The following is a 16,468-nucleotide window of genomic DNA, read 5'->3' as shown; positions in this document are numbered from 1 at the left end:
CTTTGCTGAGGCCTTGAATGTCGTAGCATCATAAGAATTCTCTGCTAAAAATATAGTCCATTACGACCCCGACGATATCAAAACCATGTGTTTATGAATCACTATCAAATATATATCATGACCCTTCTATCATCACCAGATTGTGTACAAGGTACCTATGGCCAAGAGTGCGGGAGCAACTGTAACTGTAACGTTGCCAATACTGTGACGTGTAATCAGGTAAACGGCACATGCACCTGCCTTACGGGCTGGCAGGGGGTCACGTGTTCCGGCGACGTGGACGAGTGCCCCGCTTACAACTGTGGCAATAACAGCTTCTGTACAAACACAAATGGAAGTTTCATCTGCGAGTGTGATGAAGGATTCTTCAGGACAGCATTCAATACGTGTGAAGGTGGGTGGATATATCACTTACTGTATCTAACGATATGGTAGAGTCCTAAATGATGTCGTATACAATGAGCAAGTATGGTTTTTACGCCTCCTTTAGTAATGTTCCAGCAATATCACAGCGGGGGGACTCCAGAAATGGGCTTTACACATTGTACCCATGTGGGAAATCGAACCCGACCTACGGCTTGATGAGCAAACACTTTAACCACTGGATGGTGTCAAATCTGGAAATGCCGCTTGTCGTATAATATTAATTAATAGAGGTGCTTAATAAACTCGTTAATGATCCAGCGCGCACCATTATTACTCCAGTCAGTGGATCAGTGTGCACTCGATTTTTCATTCTCAGCTCCCTCGATGTATACAACCGAAGTTGCAGTCACACTCACATTACCACCTCATCCTACCGGGTACAAGTGTTAGAGATACGAAAATTATCATGACAGATGCAATCATCCAAAAACAACACACCGATCATACCTTATATTTTTATGATAGTTATACGTACGCTTGTCTGACAAGTATATGTATATAGGTTACCATGCATAATAAGAGATTTCTTGGGAAGTATTGGTCTTTTATATTGGTCTAATTATTTGAATCGATCACTGAAAATCAGTGATGACACCAGGTGTTCGGTCGTGTGTGTAGGTGCTTGTACTCTCTCGGACTCATGCTAGTTTTGTAGGGTTAGCCCTCTGAGTACCATGCCACCCACTGAGTTTAGCATGGATACTCCACTTAGACACAGTATACTGCCACCAAGCTGACCACTTGTTGTTTTATCCTCTAATATTTTACATCTTATGGTATGACAAACCATCGACCTTCCGCTCTGCGTGCAGATGGACAAGCCTTATGAAAAATGCGAATGACTATATTTTCGGGGAAATATCATTTCGGAAATGTGATATGATTTGAATTCAATTTGGAGACCACTGGGTAACATTGTTACCTCTGTGAAGGAGATATTTGCTGTTCTGCAAATATCATGTATCAATTGGCATGACGCAAGGAAATGCATTGAGTCTCCATCTACCCATCGCCCAATATGTAGATGTTACCGAAGAAACAATTCAAATATTTCAGCCTGTGACGCAAACCACTGGGGTAAGAACTGTGCCAACAGATGCACGTGTGGCGTCAACTCCGTCAACTGCAACAGTGTTAATGGCACGTGCACGTGTGTGAATGGATGGAAAGGCGATAGTTGTGGTACCGATGTTGATGAATGCACGGACAACGCCACCATATGCTCTGGCACACCCAACTCTAACTGTAGCAACACCGTCGGCTCCTTCTCCTGCAAATGTAACAGCGGGTACCTGGAAAACCCTACCTCTATGATGTGTGATGGTAAGTACTAGTATGGTATGGCGTATGGTGACATTCCTTGCTTTTTTGAGTCAAGAAGTTCGAGATTTATTATTTTTTATAAAAGATTTTCCTCACTATATAGAAGAGAATGTTCTGTTTCACAACTCAACATGGGCACCTAGAGCAAAGTCTCCCTTAAAATACAATCTTTGCATTGATGACGTAAGAATACCACGCTGTGACACAATTCACCTCAGTCGGTGCATTTATAGTTCCGTTAGGAAACATTTAGACAAACAGAAAGCGTAGACCCACGTATCTGTACCAGACCGTACGTCTATTAAACCCCCAGCCACATTACTATCCTAAATGTTTCAGCGAAGAAAACACAAGCTTTCGCTTTAACCCCACCTTATCCTAAGTAAAATTAATCTGTATTTTAATTGATATATGCATCTTGTCCATTAAGCATATTTGTATATATACCATGTGTATCATGGGCCATACGGACTGACAATGTATACTTTTTATCAATATTTTTATTGCCATACCTGATTTGTGCGTTTTCTTCTTCATCTTTCTTCTCCTTCATTTTCTTCGTCTTCTTCTTTTTCACCTTCTCCTTCAAAGTCATCATCCTATTATCACGATTATTCTTTACCACCACCTTCTTCATAGTTTTCTTCACATATTTTTCTTCTTCTTTTTCTAAATAACCTTCTTCTTCATCATCAGTTTTTCACCTTCCTTTGTCTTGTTTATCTTTATCATCTTTTTCATCATCACCTTCTCCTTTATCTTCTTTTTCATCATTTTCTCAGTTTCTTCCCATTTCCATCTCCCTAAGTCCTCATCATCGTCTCCTCTTTAGTCTTTAGAAGACTCATCTTCTCATTTTTTATCTCCTTTATCATCATCTTCGTCATCTGCTTCTTATCTTCATCTTCTTCTTTTGTATCTTCTCATTCGTTTTATTCCTTCTCTTTCTCTTCTGTTTCTTTTTAATATTCACCTTAATCAGCTACTTTAGCATCATCTGCGCCGTTTTCTTTACCTTCATCGTCGTCCTCATGTTTTTCTTTTCTTCATCTTCTGATTCTTATCTTCTTCTCCTTTATCTCCACCTTTCATATCTTTTTCCTCTTCTATGTTCTTCATCACCTTCTCATATACTTCTGCTTCATTTTGAATCGTCTACTCATTTTTTATCCTCTTCTTCATCATCTTCTTCGTGTCTTCATATTCTTCTATTTCATCTTTTCCCTCTTTTTCTTATTAAAAATTGTATAGTCTCCATTGTACTCTTCATCACCATCTTATTCTCAATCTTTTTTTATTTCTTCCATCATCGTCATCTCCTTCTTCATCATGTTCCATCTTCTTATCATGTTCTTCTCCTTTTTCATCTCCTCATTTATCTCATCTTTTTCTTCATTGAAATCTTCGATTTCTTTTTCACTTTCATATTATCTTCCTCGTCGTCATTTTTTTTCATCTTGTTCATCCTTCTTCATCATCAACATCTCACTTCTCCTTTTCCACCTCCTTATTCCTCAGCAATTTCGTCGTCTTTTTTCACCTCGTAATTTTCTACGTCATATTCTTCATCTTTTCATTTTTGATCTTCTTGTTTTTTATCATTTTCTTTACCTTTTCATCAGCTGCTCCTTATCTTCATCTTCTCTTGTGTATGTCCTCTTTGTCTTCTTCATCATCATCTTCATCTTCTTCCTTTTCACTTCTCCTCCTCTTTCTTATCTTCTTCATCATTATCTTCTCCTTTATCTTTGGTTTTTAATATCTTCTTTTTTTTCTCATCATCTTCATGGTCATCAGCCTCTTCTTTTTCATCTTCTCATCTTCTTCTTCATCTTCTCAATTTTCATTTTCATGTTCATCCTCGTTTTCTTTTTCATCTTCTTATCTCCATCTCCTTTTCCTTTTCTGTCGTCTTCATCACCTTCTCATACTCCTTTTTCATCATCTTCGTATCTTCTTCTTCTATTTGGTTGTTTCCTTCTTTTTGTTTATTTTGTATTTCATCACCTTCGTCTCTTTCTTCATCTTCTTCCTCTCTTTTAACTTCCTCTTTTTCATCTTATCTTCTTGGTCATCATCTTCTTCCCCTTTCTATTATTCTCCTTTCTCCACATCGTCTCATTTCTTCATTTTTTTTCTCGTTTCCCAGTCTCCTTATTCATCTCTTCTTCTTTGTCATCTTCTTCACTTTCTTTTTCACCATCTCATTTTCTTCATCATTTCTCATTTTTCATATTGTTCATCAGCTTCTTCTCGTCATTTGCCATTATCTTCTAAATTTCTCATTGATCATCGTCAATTTATTATGTTCTTTTTTGTACCTTCTCACTGTCTTCATCTTCTTCTTCATCATAATCTTCTTCTCTGTCTTCATTATCTTCTTTTCTTAAATTTGATTTTTTTTTCAAATTATTATTATTCGTTTTCTTCAGTATCGTCTTCTTCTCATGTACTCATTTTTTTTCATTTTCATCGTCTCCTTCATTTTCTTTCATTATCTTTTTCATCTTCCTTTCATCATGTTCTTCTGCATCATCTTCTTCTGCTTTATCTTCTCTTTCTTTTCCATCAACTTATATTCAACATCGTCTTCTGCTTCATTTCCTCCTTCTCGTCTTTTTGTTCATCACCTTCTTCTTATCTTCATCTGGGGGCACGGATGGCCCAATCGTCTAAGACGCCGCAATTCGCTGTGCAGAGTTGCGTCCTTTGGGCATGCCAGAAACCTATGATTCTGGGTTCGAATCCCGGTTCGCCCCAGTTATGTTTCTAGGTTTGTCAGCACCATACCCGTGCTCGTAGGTTTCACCGAAGTGGTAAACGTCTGAGACCTGCATCACCCCGGGCTTTAAGCTGACTGGAATAAGTGGCGTTAAACCCAACTCACTCACTCACTCACTCACTCTTATCTTCATCATCGCCTTCTTCATCATCGTCATCACATTCTTCATCTTCATCTTGTTCTTCTTATCTTCTTCATTAACATCATCGTCATCATCATCAAAATTTTCTGCTTTTCTATAAACTTATCTTCTTCATCTTCTCATTTTTCATCTTCTTGTCCATCATCCTCTTCTCCGTTTGTATCTTCTTCATGTTCTACATCATCTTCTTCTTATATTGTCATTTTCATCATTACTTTAAGTCTTCTTCATCATCTTTTTTCATCATCTTCCACTTCTCATTTTATCATATTCATCAATAAAATTATATTTTTCTTCATCTCCTTCATCTTCCTCATCTCCTATTCCTTCTTCTTTATCTCTTTTTATCGCGTTCTTCTTTACCATCTTCATTGTCTCCTTTATCATCATCTTCATCTCCTTCATCGTCGTCTTCTTCTATACCTTCTTAATCTTTATTTAACTAAAAACTAACTCCTTAAGTTGTAGTGTAGTTGTATCAAAACGTGTAACTGTTGTAACTGCAAATAAATCCTGTGAATCGTCGTCTAAAACTGCATCTTCTCAGAGAATAGAGTATCTATTACAACAGCCGTAGTATGGACTGATACATGTAGTATAAACTGTAATGTCTGCGACAACTATTGTATAATAAATTATAACATATTACTGCAACATCTAACCAAAAAACTGTTGCATCTACTTAAAAAAGCAATACATTTATCTGTAACTATAGCACCTTGTAATATTCAATAATACAATCAACTCATGTACGATCTGCTTATACAGTCACGACATGGCTGAAATATTGCCGCACGCACTCTTATTATGCAACAGAAGTATGTGCACCTAGAACTGGAGCATACCATTAACTTCGATCCGTGGTCAGCCCAGAGAGCGAAAGGACGGGGGTTAGAGTCACGGACGCGTCATACCAAAATACGTTAAAAGAAGATAACACTCAAATATCCACTTCACAACCTTCCAAGTCATGTTTCAATTCATGATTCTTATGTTAGATTGATAATAATTAGACCCACATGTTGTATAACTTCTCATTCAACGTCGCCATACTGTCTGCTTTCTTGTGTGACAGATATTGATGAGTGCCGGCCCACCAACCAATGTAGCGGGACACCAAACTCCACCTGTAGCAACTCCCAAGGCTCCTTTTCCTGCAACTGCGACAGCGGCTACGTCAAGAACGTCACCACCACCAAATGTGATGGTAAGTCAGATTTGCTTACCAGAAACAAACTCCAAAACTCGAAACCCACTAAATATCCACGTGTATGCTCAGCTATCACTCAACTCATGTGATACTTCAAGATGTGCTTGTATGGGAGCAGAGATGCACAGGTCACTTTCTTCCGCCGCACATTTGCCCCAAGACAGACCTAATTTTGCAACGTGGTGCTTTCTTAGGATCGAACACATTTGGTGAAGGTGATCTGGCATCTCGGCCGTCATGGTTACGTTAAGTTATTGTTTTCATGAACAAGAGCGAGTAAGTTGGGTTAAGTGCCCCCCTTGAAAAATATTTCCGTTGTATCACGGTGTTTTCAACTTTGGTGATACCCACTGGCACGGGTATGATGCTGACTATTTAATGAAGGAGGACATAAAATTCAAACCAACAGTGTATTCAAGCACATATAGAGCACGGCGAACAGCGAACAACACAGCGAACTGCGCTGCCTTAGATGAAAGGGCCAGCCGCTACCGTTGCCATTAGAGTAGTCCGTGTTGACGAATTTTTAATTCCATGGTCCTGTGGCAGTGTGTCTTTTGTTATTTGTGACCTTATAGGTGCTGGGATACAATTGTGCTGTGACATCATAAAGACATTGGACGTCAATTTACTTCGGAGAAAATCACTATGTGTGCGGATTGTAAAACATATCATTTTTTTCTCTCGGTAGTTCTTAATGCAATGAAGAGATTATTTCAAAACCTTATATCATGCATGGCTACTTTCAATTCATCAGACATTATGTGTAAACCTGCAATTATTACATAAACACCTATAAGTCGGAAAATGACTCCAAACGTTTGATGCAATGTAATTCTGTAATAAATATGAATTGAAGGAAACAGAAGATCAATGCAGAATATCCCCTGATGACATAGCTGGAGGAATATGTTGATATTGGTGTGGAAACCAAGCTCAAGTACATCAAGCCAGTTTTGAAGATCATCACAGCTCTGTCAAGTAAACAACTTTGTAAAAAGCATCATGTTTATAGTTTACGGAACATATACTATACGTTTTATCTGTAAATTGTACATTATATTTTAATCACTTGTCAGACGTGAACGAGTGCACCGCAAACATGACCATCTGCTCCGGACTGGCTGACTCCAACTGCAACAACACAGACGGAAGCTACAGATGTGATTGTGACTCAGGCTTCCTTAAGAACACCACATCCAATCTCTGTGATGGTAAGTGAACTCATCGCCTACAACTATAGCATTGAAGGCTACAGCTACTCTTACAACCATAGCTTCTACATTTTTAAAATGTAGCATTTCTTCTTTTAATTGTATCAACCATTACTATCACTGAAGTAACCTTTATTGTACAACCATGGTGTTGTCCAAATGTGACGTATGAATCCAACCCTTACGATAAATACAATAATGTTTCCCATGCATGGTTACGATACAATATAAAACTCAAATATTGACTTCACAACTTTCCAAGTCATGTATCAAGTCATGATTCTTACACTCGATTGATAACATTGAGCCCCACATGCTGTTTAACTTCTCATTCAACGTCGTCATACTGTCTGCTTTCTTGTGTGACAGATATTGATGAGTGCCAGGACGCCAACCAATGTAGCGGGACACCAAACTCAACCTGTAACAACTCTCCAGGCTCCTTCTCCTGCAACTGCGACAGCGGCTACGTCAAGAACGTCACAACTAACAAATGTGATGGTAAGTCAGATTTGCTTACCAGAAACAAACTCCAAAACTCGAAACCAACTAAATATCCACGTGTATGCTCAGCTATCACTCAACTTATGTAATACTTCAAGATGTGCTTGTATGGGAGTAGGGATGCACAGGTCACTTTTATCCGCCGGACATTTGCCCCAAGACAGACCTAATTTTGCAACGTGGTGCTTTCTTAGGATCGAACACATTTGGTGAAGGTGATCTGTCATCTCAGCCGTCGTGGTTACGTTAAGCTATTGTTTTCATGAACAAGAGTGAGTAAGTTGGGTTAAGTGCCCCCCTTGAAAAATATTTCCGTTATATCAAGGTGTTTTCCACTTTGATGGTACCCACTGGCTGACAATTTAATGAAGGAGGACCTGAAATTCAAACCAACAGTGTATTCAAGCACATATAGAGCACGGCGAACAGCGAACTACACAGCGAACTGCGCTGCCTTAGATGAAAGGGCCAGCCGCTACCGTTGCCATTAGAGTAGTCCGTGTTGACGAATTTTTAATTCCATGGTCCTGTGGCAGTGTGTCTTTTGTTATTTGTGACCTTATAGGTGCTGGGATACAATTGTGCTGTGACATCATAAAGACATTGGACGTCAATTTACTTCGGAGAAAATCACTATGTGTGCGGATTGTAAAACATATCATTTTTTTCTCTCGGTAGTTCTTAATGCAATGAAGAGATTATTTCAAAACCTTATATCATGCATGGCTACTTTCAATTCATCAGACATTATGTGTAAACCTGCAATTATTACATAAACACCTATAAGTCGGAAAATGACTCCAAACGTTTGATGCAATGTAATTCTGTAATAAATATGAATTGAAGGAAACAGAAGATCAATGCAGAATATCCCCTGATGACATAGCTGGGGGGATATGTTGATATTGGTGTGGAAACCAAGCTCAAGTACATCAAGCCAGTTTTGAAGATCATCACAGCTCTGTCAAGTAAACAACTTTGTAAAAAGCATCATGTTTATAGTTTACGGAACATATACTATACGTTTTATCTGTAAATTGTACATTATATTTTAATCACTTGTCAGACGTGAACGAGTGCACCGCAAACATGACCATCTGCTCCGGACTGGCTGACTCCAACTGCAACAACACAGACGGAAGCTACAGATGTGATTGTGACTCAGGCTTCCTTAAGAACACCACATCCAATCTCTGTGATGGTAAGTGAACTCATCGCCTACAACTATAGCATTGAAGGCTACAGCTACTCTTACAACCATAGCTTCTACATTTTTAAAATGTAGCATTTCTTCTTTTAATTGTATCAACCATTACTATCACTGAAGTAACCTTTATTGTACAACCATGGTGTTGTCCAAATGTGACGTATGAATCCAACCCTTACGATAAATACAATAATGTTTCCCATGCATGGTTACGATACAATATAAAACTCAAATATTGACTTCACAACTTTACAAGTCATGTATCAAGTCATGATTCTTACACTCGATTGATAACATTGAGCCCCACATGCTGTTTAACTTCTCATTCAACGTCGTCATACTGTCTGCTTTCTTGTGTGACAGATATTGATGAGTGCCAGGACGCCAACCAATGTAGCGGGACACCAAACTCAACCTGTAACAACTCTCCAGGCTCCTTCTCCTGCAACTGCGACAGCGGCTACGTCAAGAACGTCACAACTAACAAATGTGATGGTAAGTCAGATTTGCTTACCAGAAACAAACTCCAAAACTCGAAACCAACTAAATATCCACGTGTATGCTCAGCTATCACTCAACTTATGTAATACTTCAAGATGTGCTTGTATGGGAGTAGGGATGCACAGGTTACTTTTATCCGCCGCACATTTGCCCCAAGACAGACCTAATTTTGCAACGTGGTGCTTTCTTGTGATCGAACACATTTAGTGAAGCTAATCTGGCATCTCAGCCGTCATGGTTACATTAAGCTATTGTTTCCATGAACAAGTGCCCCCCTTGAAAAATATTTCCGTTATATCACGGTGTTTTCAACTTTGATGGTTCCAACTGGCACGGGTATGATGCTGACAATTTAATGAAAGAGGACCTGAAATAGAAACCATCAGTGTATTCAAGCACATAAAGATCACGGCGAACAGCGAACTACACAGCGAACTGCGCTGCCTTAGATGAAAGGGCCAGCCGTTATCGTTGCCATTAGACTAGTCCGTGTTGACGTATTTTCAATTCTATGGCCCCGTGGCAATGTGTTATATGTTTTCTTATATGTGACCCACCCGGAGATAACGGACCTTATGGTGGTGGGATAAAATTGTGCTGTGACATCATAAAGACGTTTGACATCAACTTACTTCAGAGAAAATCGCCATGTGTGCGGACTGTACAAACATATCATATTTTTCTCTCGTTAGTTCGTAATGTAATGAAGACATAATTTCAAAACCTTTAATCATACATGTCTACTTTCAATTCAGCAAAATCTAAACCTGCAATTGTTACATAAACAGTTATAAGTCGGAAAATGAGTCCAAACGTTTGATGCAATGTATTTCTGTAATACTTATGAATTGAAACTTATGAATTGTATTTTTGTCTTCCGAAGATACTGAAGTTTTGAGATGTAATGAAAAGTCAAAATGTGATCTCACAATTGATCACATATATAGAATGTCCCACCAATCACTGTCCCGAAGCGGAGTTTTTTCTGATTGACGTGATACCTTTGATACCGATATTTCAATTCCCAGACATAAATGAGTGTGATGGCAGCCACGCGTGTGAGGCTACTTGTGTCAACACAGGCGGCTCCTTCAAGTGTGAGTGCCCAACAGGGCAAACTGTCAACCAGGATGGAAAGACGTGTGACGGTAACATATGCTCCTCTTTCATATCACCGCTGTTAGTACAAAAACATGCACATGTTAAAATGATGTGTCAAACTTTTTAGCTAGATAATTACTGAATATACTAGTGTTTAGTGTAACTGGAGTAGACGAGTAGACGAGTAAACACAGATTATCAGCGTTGAAACAAGTGGCTTATTTCACTCAAATGATTTGATCATCACTGATGTCATTATACAACACTTGGGTACTGATCATGGCGAGTATTGTAGTTAACACATGCAAACTGTTCATCGTGTACATACATCCTTCGTAATTAGGTTGAGAAATGATCATCCACTCTTCGTTGTTCTTGCTGATTCATGTAGATGACACGAATTGTGTCTTCCTTTTCAGATGTTGAAATATTCGCTGCTAGTATCCGCCTTGATAAGCAAGTGAACGAAAGCGTCTTCGCAACAAACACCTCGGTGGTATATACCACACTACTCAAAGACATAGAGATAGCGGTAAGATACCGTGAAAACTCGGTTGGACGTGTCTTGTTCCATGACGGCTCTTAATCTTGCAAAGGCCGCTGCATTGTTTTACTTGATAGTCATTGAGTTTTGACACGCCCAAGAAACGCAATTCCGTTGCCTGAGATGATTAGGACACATGTGTCCTCCCTCTTCGTACTTTGTACCCGACAAGACACCAGTATACAGCTGTAACCGGTTTACCCCTCTTTGAACATTAACGGTAGGGAAGGACATGCTCACCCTTTTCGCGAACACCTGGTGTCATCACTGATTTTCATTTGTCTATTCATAAAACTTTCACAGCTATTTTGCCCTTACGCCAAATGGAATCTCGATTGGATATTTTCTTGCTTTGAAGATTCATGTTATACATACTTATATCAAGGCGTGTCGACTTGATATGGGCGGAAATCCCAAAGTGATCCAAGTCTTAGTAATTTACCACTTTCGTTAAAGCTACGAGCATGGGTATGGTACTGACAGAGCATGAACCCTAATCAGAGTGAATCAGTGATTCGAACCCACGATCATTGGACGCCAGCACATTTCAAGGTGTACAATACCCTGCCTATGTAAGCATCAGCATTCCCTTTAAATACTGTATGTTTGAAAAGTTTGTCTTTACAATACATTAACTATTCACAATGTTATCATATATTCATGTCAACGTTTCGTTCTTTTTGTTCCAGCTGATTATATACTTCAAGAGCGAACTAGGTGATGCCTTTGTCACGCTTGTTGTCATCCGAATCAGGTGAGTAGTTCAACCTTGGATTAAGCGTGCATTTCAGCTGTTACTGAAGACCTTGTATAAGCACAGAGAGTGAGTGAGTGAGTTGAATTTAACGACCCTTTGAACAGTATTTCAGTTATATCCCGACGTATCGGTTTGATATGGGAGGAAAATGATATTGATTCCGGACGTTGACCTCTTTGATGAAACCTGAGACCACAGTATAGTTCTGACAAACCTACAAACATGATCAGGACGAACCGGGCTTCGAACCCATGACCATGAAAGGACGCAACTCTTCGTAGCGAAGTGCGAGCCACATCGACGCAGTATTTGCACAGATAATGACTGAACCCAATACAGTCTAGCATGTCAATGTCAAAGCATTTCAAATAACTATCAACGAATTTTCATCAATATGACGTTTGTGCTGTGTGTGCTTCAGACCGGGTAGTGTCATCGCTGACTACACAACTGAAATTAACAAGAAGGGATCCACTGACGCTGCCGCAGAGTTTGCAAAAGCCACAACCAAGCTAGTTAATACTAGCTTACCTATCGATGGAGTAAATGCATCAGTTGTTGCCCAGACGGTCGATGGTGCTAATGGTGAGTGAGGCTTGACATGTTCTGTTTGTTAGTTTATTTGTTGTTTGACGCCGAACCCAGAAATAGTCAGGCTACACCGCTACTTGTCCATAACATCATCTGTTCTTAAGTAATATCCAGCCCGAGTGATTTCAAACCTTTAAACAATAGGTTTCAGGTAGACGGGAAGTCCCCTATATGCGATACTTGATACGTGAAATAGTAGCATATGCAGAGCTAATACAAAATACATAGAATATTGCTGTGGTGATTACTGTAGAGTAGTCAGTCTCCTCTGCTATATTGTAACGTGTACCCCGTGACTGATGTTCTCAGCAGTCTCCTGTGCTATATTGTCACGTGTACCCCGTGACTGATGTTCTCAGCAGTCTCCTGTGCTATATTGTCACGTGTACCCCGTGACTGATGTTCTCAGCAGTCTCCTGTGCTACATTGTCACTTGTACCCAGTGACTGATGTTCTCAGCAGTCTCCTGTGCTATATTGTCACGTGTACCCCGTGACTGATGTTCTCAGCAGTCTCCTGTGCTAGTGTCACGTGTACCCCGTGACTGATGTTCTCAGCAGTCTCCTGTGCCATATTGTCGCGTGTACCCAGTGACTGATGTTCTCAGCAGTCTCCTGTGCTAGTGTCACGTGTACCCCGTGACTGATGTTCTCAGCAGTCGCCTGTGCTAGTGTCACGTGTACCCCGTGACTGATGTTCTCAGCAGTCTCCTGTGCTATATTGTCACGTGTACCCCGTGACTGATGTTCTCAGCAGTCTCCTGTGCTAGTGTCACGTGTACCCCGTGAGTGATGTTCTCAGCAGTCTCCTGTGCCATATTGTCACGTGTACCCCGTGACTGATGTTCTCAGCAGACTCTTGTGCTAGTGTCACATGTACCCCGTGACTGATGTTCTCAGCAGTCTCCTGTGCTATATTGTCACATGTACCCCCTGACTGATGTTCTCAGCAGTCTCCTGTGCTAAATTGTCACGTGTACCCCGTGAGTGATGTTCTCAGCAGTCTCCTGTGCTATATTGTCACTTGTAACCCATGACTGATGTTCTCAGCAGTCTCCTGTGCTATATTGCCACTTGTACCCAGTGACTGATGTTCTCAGCAGTCTTCTCTGCTATATTGTCACGTGTACCCCGTGACTGATGTTCTCAGCAGTCTCCTGTGCTAAATTGTCACGTGTACCCCGTGAGTGATGTTCTCAGCAGTCTCCTGTGCTAAATTGTCACGTGTACCCCGTGAGTGATGTTCTCAGCAGTCTCCTGTGCTATATTGTCACTTGTAACCCATGACTGATGTTCTCAGCAGTCTCCTGTGCTATATTGTCACATGTACCCCCTGACTGATGTTCTCAGCAGTCTCCTGTGCTAAATTGTCACGTGTACCCCGTGACTGATGTTCTGAGCAGTCTCCCGTGCTATATTGTCACGCGTACCCCATGTCTGATGTTCTCAGCAGTCTCCTGTGCTATATTGTCACTTGTAACCCATGACTGATGTTCTCAGCAGTCTCCTGTGCTATATTGCCACTTGTACCCAGTGACTGATGTTCTCAGCAGTCTTCTCTGCTATATTGTCACGTGTACCCCGTGACTGATGTTCTCAGCAGTCTCCTGTGCTAAATTGTCACGTGTACCCCGTGAGTGATGTTCTCAGCAGTCTCCTGTGCTAAATTGTCACGTGTACCCCGTGAGTGATGTTCTCAGCAGTCTCCTGTGCTATATTGTCACTTGTAACCCATGACTGATGTTCTCAGCAGTCTCCTGTGCTAAATTGTCACGTGTACCCCGTGAGTGATGTTCTCAGCAGTCTCCTGTGCTATATTGTCACTTGTAACCCATGACTGATGTTCTCAGCAGTCTCCTGTGCTATATTGTCACTTGTACCCAGTGACTGATGTTCTCAGCAGTCTTCTCTGCTATATTGTCACGTGTACCCAGTGACTGATGTTCTCAGCAGTCTCCTGTGCTAAATTGTCACGTGTACCCCGTGAGTGATGTTCTCAGCAGTCTCCTGTGCTATATTGTCACTTGTAACCCATGACTGATGTTCTCAGCAGTCTCCTGTGCTATATTGCCACTTGTACCCAGTGACTGATGTTCTCAGCAGTCTCCTGTGCTAAATTGCCACTTGTACCCCGTGAGTGATGTTCTCAGCAGTCTCCTGTGCTATATTGTCACTTGTAACCCATGACTGATGTTCTCAGCAGTCTCCTGTGCTATATTGCCACTTGTACCCAGTGACTGATGTTCTCAGCAGTCTCCTGTGCTAAATTGTCACGTGTACCCCGTGAGTGATGTTCTCAGCAGTCTCCTGTGCTATATTGTCACTTGTAACCCATGACTGATGTTCTCAGCAGTCTCCTGTGCTATATTGCCACTTGTACCCAGTGACTGATGTTCTCAGCAGTCTTCTCTGCTATATTGTCACGTGTACCCCGTGACTGATGTTCTCAGCAGTCTCCTGTGCTAAATTGTCACGTGTACCCCGTGAGTGATGTTCTCAGCAGTCTCCTGTGCTAAATTGTCACGTGTACCCCGTGACTGATGTTCTCAGCAGTCTCCTGTGCTATATTGTCACTTGTATCCCGTGACTGATGTTCTCAGCAGTCTCCTGTGCTATATTGTCACTTGTACCCAGTGACTGATGTTCTCAGCAGTCTTCTCTGCTATATTGGCACGTGTACCCCGTGACTGATGTTCTCAGCAGTCTCCTGTGCTATAGTGTCACTTGACATGCCTCGTGTTCCCAATAGTCTGCTGTCCTTTGTTTCAGTGACGAAAGATGTGTGTGACACTTACAGGACCAACTGTAAGAGTAACGAAGTCTGCGTCAAGGATGACGGTACACCAGTCTGCAAGTAAGAGATCCATTTTCTAAAACTTGCGTCAGATCATAAAAGATATTTCCAAAGTGGTTGTTTCTGTCAAATATACATTTTTTTGTAAATTAACATGAGTTAAAATCAAATGTAGCATTTACTCTTCAGCTAATCAATCTGTGTTGCCTTTCAGGCTCGTTCCAGAAGAAAGTGAGTACATCGTCATGCGGCTCCACATTAAGATCTTCTTTTGCCTGAAACAGAACTTTATAGAGCTATTGGAAATCACCTTTCCAATAAATATTTTTAATTATGTCATGGTTTTGCAAATTACAGATGCTGTTATATAATGATATAGAATTAATCACAGATGATGCCATAAAGCTATATATAATTAATAACCAATCAGAGATGAAGTTATTTAGCGATATGGAATTAATTTCAATCACAGATGATGTTATATAACCATATAGAACAAATTCCTCATCGAACACAGATGAAATTATATAGTGATTTAGAATCAATTCCAGATGGTGCTGTAGAATCAGCCATAAATTAGCCATGTTACACAACTATATATATATATTCGCTTCCTCAAATTGCAGAATATGGTTTATGACACAAAGTGTCAACAGACTATACTGCAGTGGACATCAGCTGAATACATTGTTAATATGCTCGATGTTGTTTCAATATATGCTCAAAGCCTTCCTACTTACATTAACCCAATCAAATCATGTTTGTGTTCAGGCGACTATCGACTTATTATCGGCCTCTCCGTGGGTATCCCTATCTTCATTATCATTCTGGCGTCCATCATCGCTATCATCTTTATGAGGATCAGAAACCAGAAGAAGAGTTTTGAGAGGTCGTCTGAGGAACGGTGAGTGGGACCAGTGGGCGTTCTGGTGGATGTAGTGAATGGTAGAAGCCAGTATTCCCAGTGGCGCTGTCTGCCTCATTCGGCAGTGAAACAGAGAAGCTAGTCTGACAGTTGTAAAAGTATAAGCTGGGTAGTTAATCACAGTCTGACAACTGCATATTGTTAGTATCCCCCGTCACGAAGTGGCGCGAGGTATATAGGAACGGAGTTCGTCCATCCGTCCGTCCGTTCGTCCGTCCGCTTTTCAAAATGGTCAAATTTTCTGACTGATGTTACTGGGCATGATCTGAAATGAGTTCGATAATTAGCGTCGTAAATTCATTTTTTACAGAGTTATGGCCTTGATCCGCGGTGTTCAACTTAGTGTATAGTGAAACTACTGACGTTGATCGAAAGAGCATTTGTATGTTACCTAAGAGATACTTGTCAAGACTGATTTCGAAACTTGTCCAGTCAATTATTTTTTAAA

General features: G+C 40.5%; 1 protein-coding gene and 1 long non-coding RNA gene across 2 annotated transcripts; both read left to right on the top strand.

Moving 5' to 3' along the window:
* Nucleotides 1–117: 117 nt before the first annotated feature.
* Nucleotides 118–10,836, top strand: LOC139464168 (latent-transforming growth factor beta-binding protein 2-like). Its single transcript, XM_071245695.1, has 9 exons — nucleotides 118–394; nucleotides 1,483–1,749; nucleotides 5,749–5,880; nucleotides 6,963–7,097; nucleotides 7,467–7,598; nucleotides 8,668–8,802; nucleotides 9,172–9,303; nucleotides 10,338–10,449; nucleotides 10,830–10,836. Exons 1-9 carry the CDS (start codon nucleotides 118–120, stop codon nucleotides 10,834–10,836), a joined length of 1,329 nt encoding a protein of 442 aa, XP_071101796.1.
* A 4,233-nt stretch (nucleotides 10,837–15,069) lies between these two features.
* LOC139463842 (uncharacterized) lies at nucleotides 15,070–15,993 on the top strand. Its single transcript, XR_011653070.1, has 3 exons — nucleotides 15,070–15,155; nucleotides 15,310–15,326; nucleotides 15,867–15,993. It is a non-coding gene; the product is annotated as an uncharacterized lncRNA (long non-coding RNA).
* Nucleotides 15,994–16,468: the final 475 nt, after the last annotated feature.

Source organism: Haliotis cracherodii, unplaced genomic scaffold, assembly GCF_022045235.1.
Source record: "Haliotis cracherodii isolate W230 unplaced genomic scaffold, xgHalCrac1.p SCAF_16, whole genome shotgun sequence".
NCBI lineage: Eukaryota > Metazoa > Mollusca > Gastropoda > Lepetellida > Haliotidae > Haliotis > Haliotis cracherodii.
Note: the sequence above shows the minus strand (reverse complement) of the source record. Positions and strands in the feature narration are given on the sequence as shown.

Bases quoted from the DNA above. Each gene is read 5' to 3' on its own strand.
- LOC139464168 (XM_071245695.1), top strand. From the start codon at position 118: ATGACCCTTCTATCATCACCAGATTGTGTACAAGGTACCTATGGCCAA. The intron at 5,881-6,962 runs GTAAGTCAGATT...ATCACTTGTCAG, and splicing joins CACCACCACCAAATGTGATG to ACGTGAACGAGTGCACCGCA. The intron at 8,803-9,171 runs GTAAGTGAACTC...CTTGTGTGACAG, and splicing joins CACATCCAATCTCTGTGATG to ATATTGATGAGTGCCAGGAC.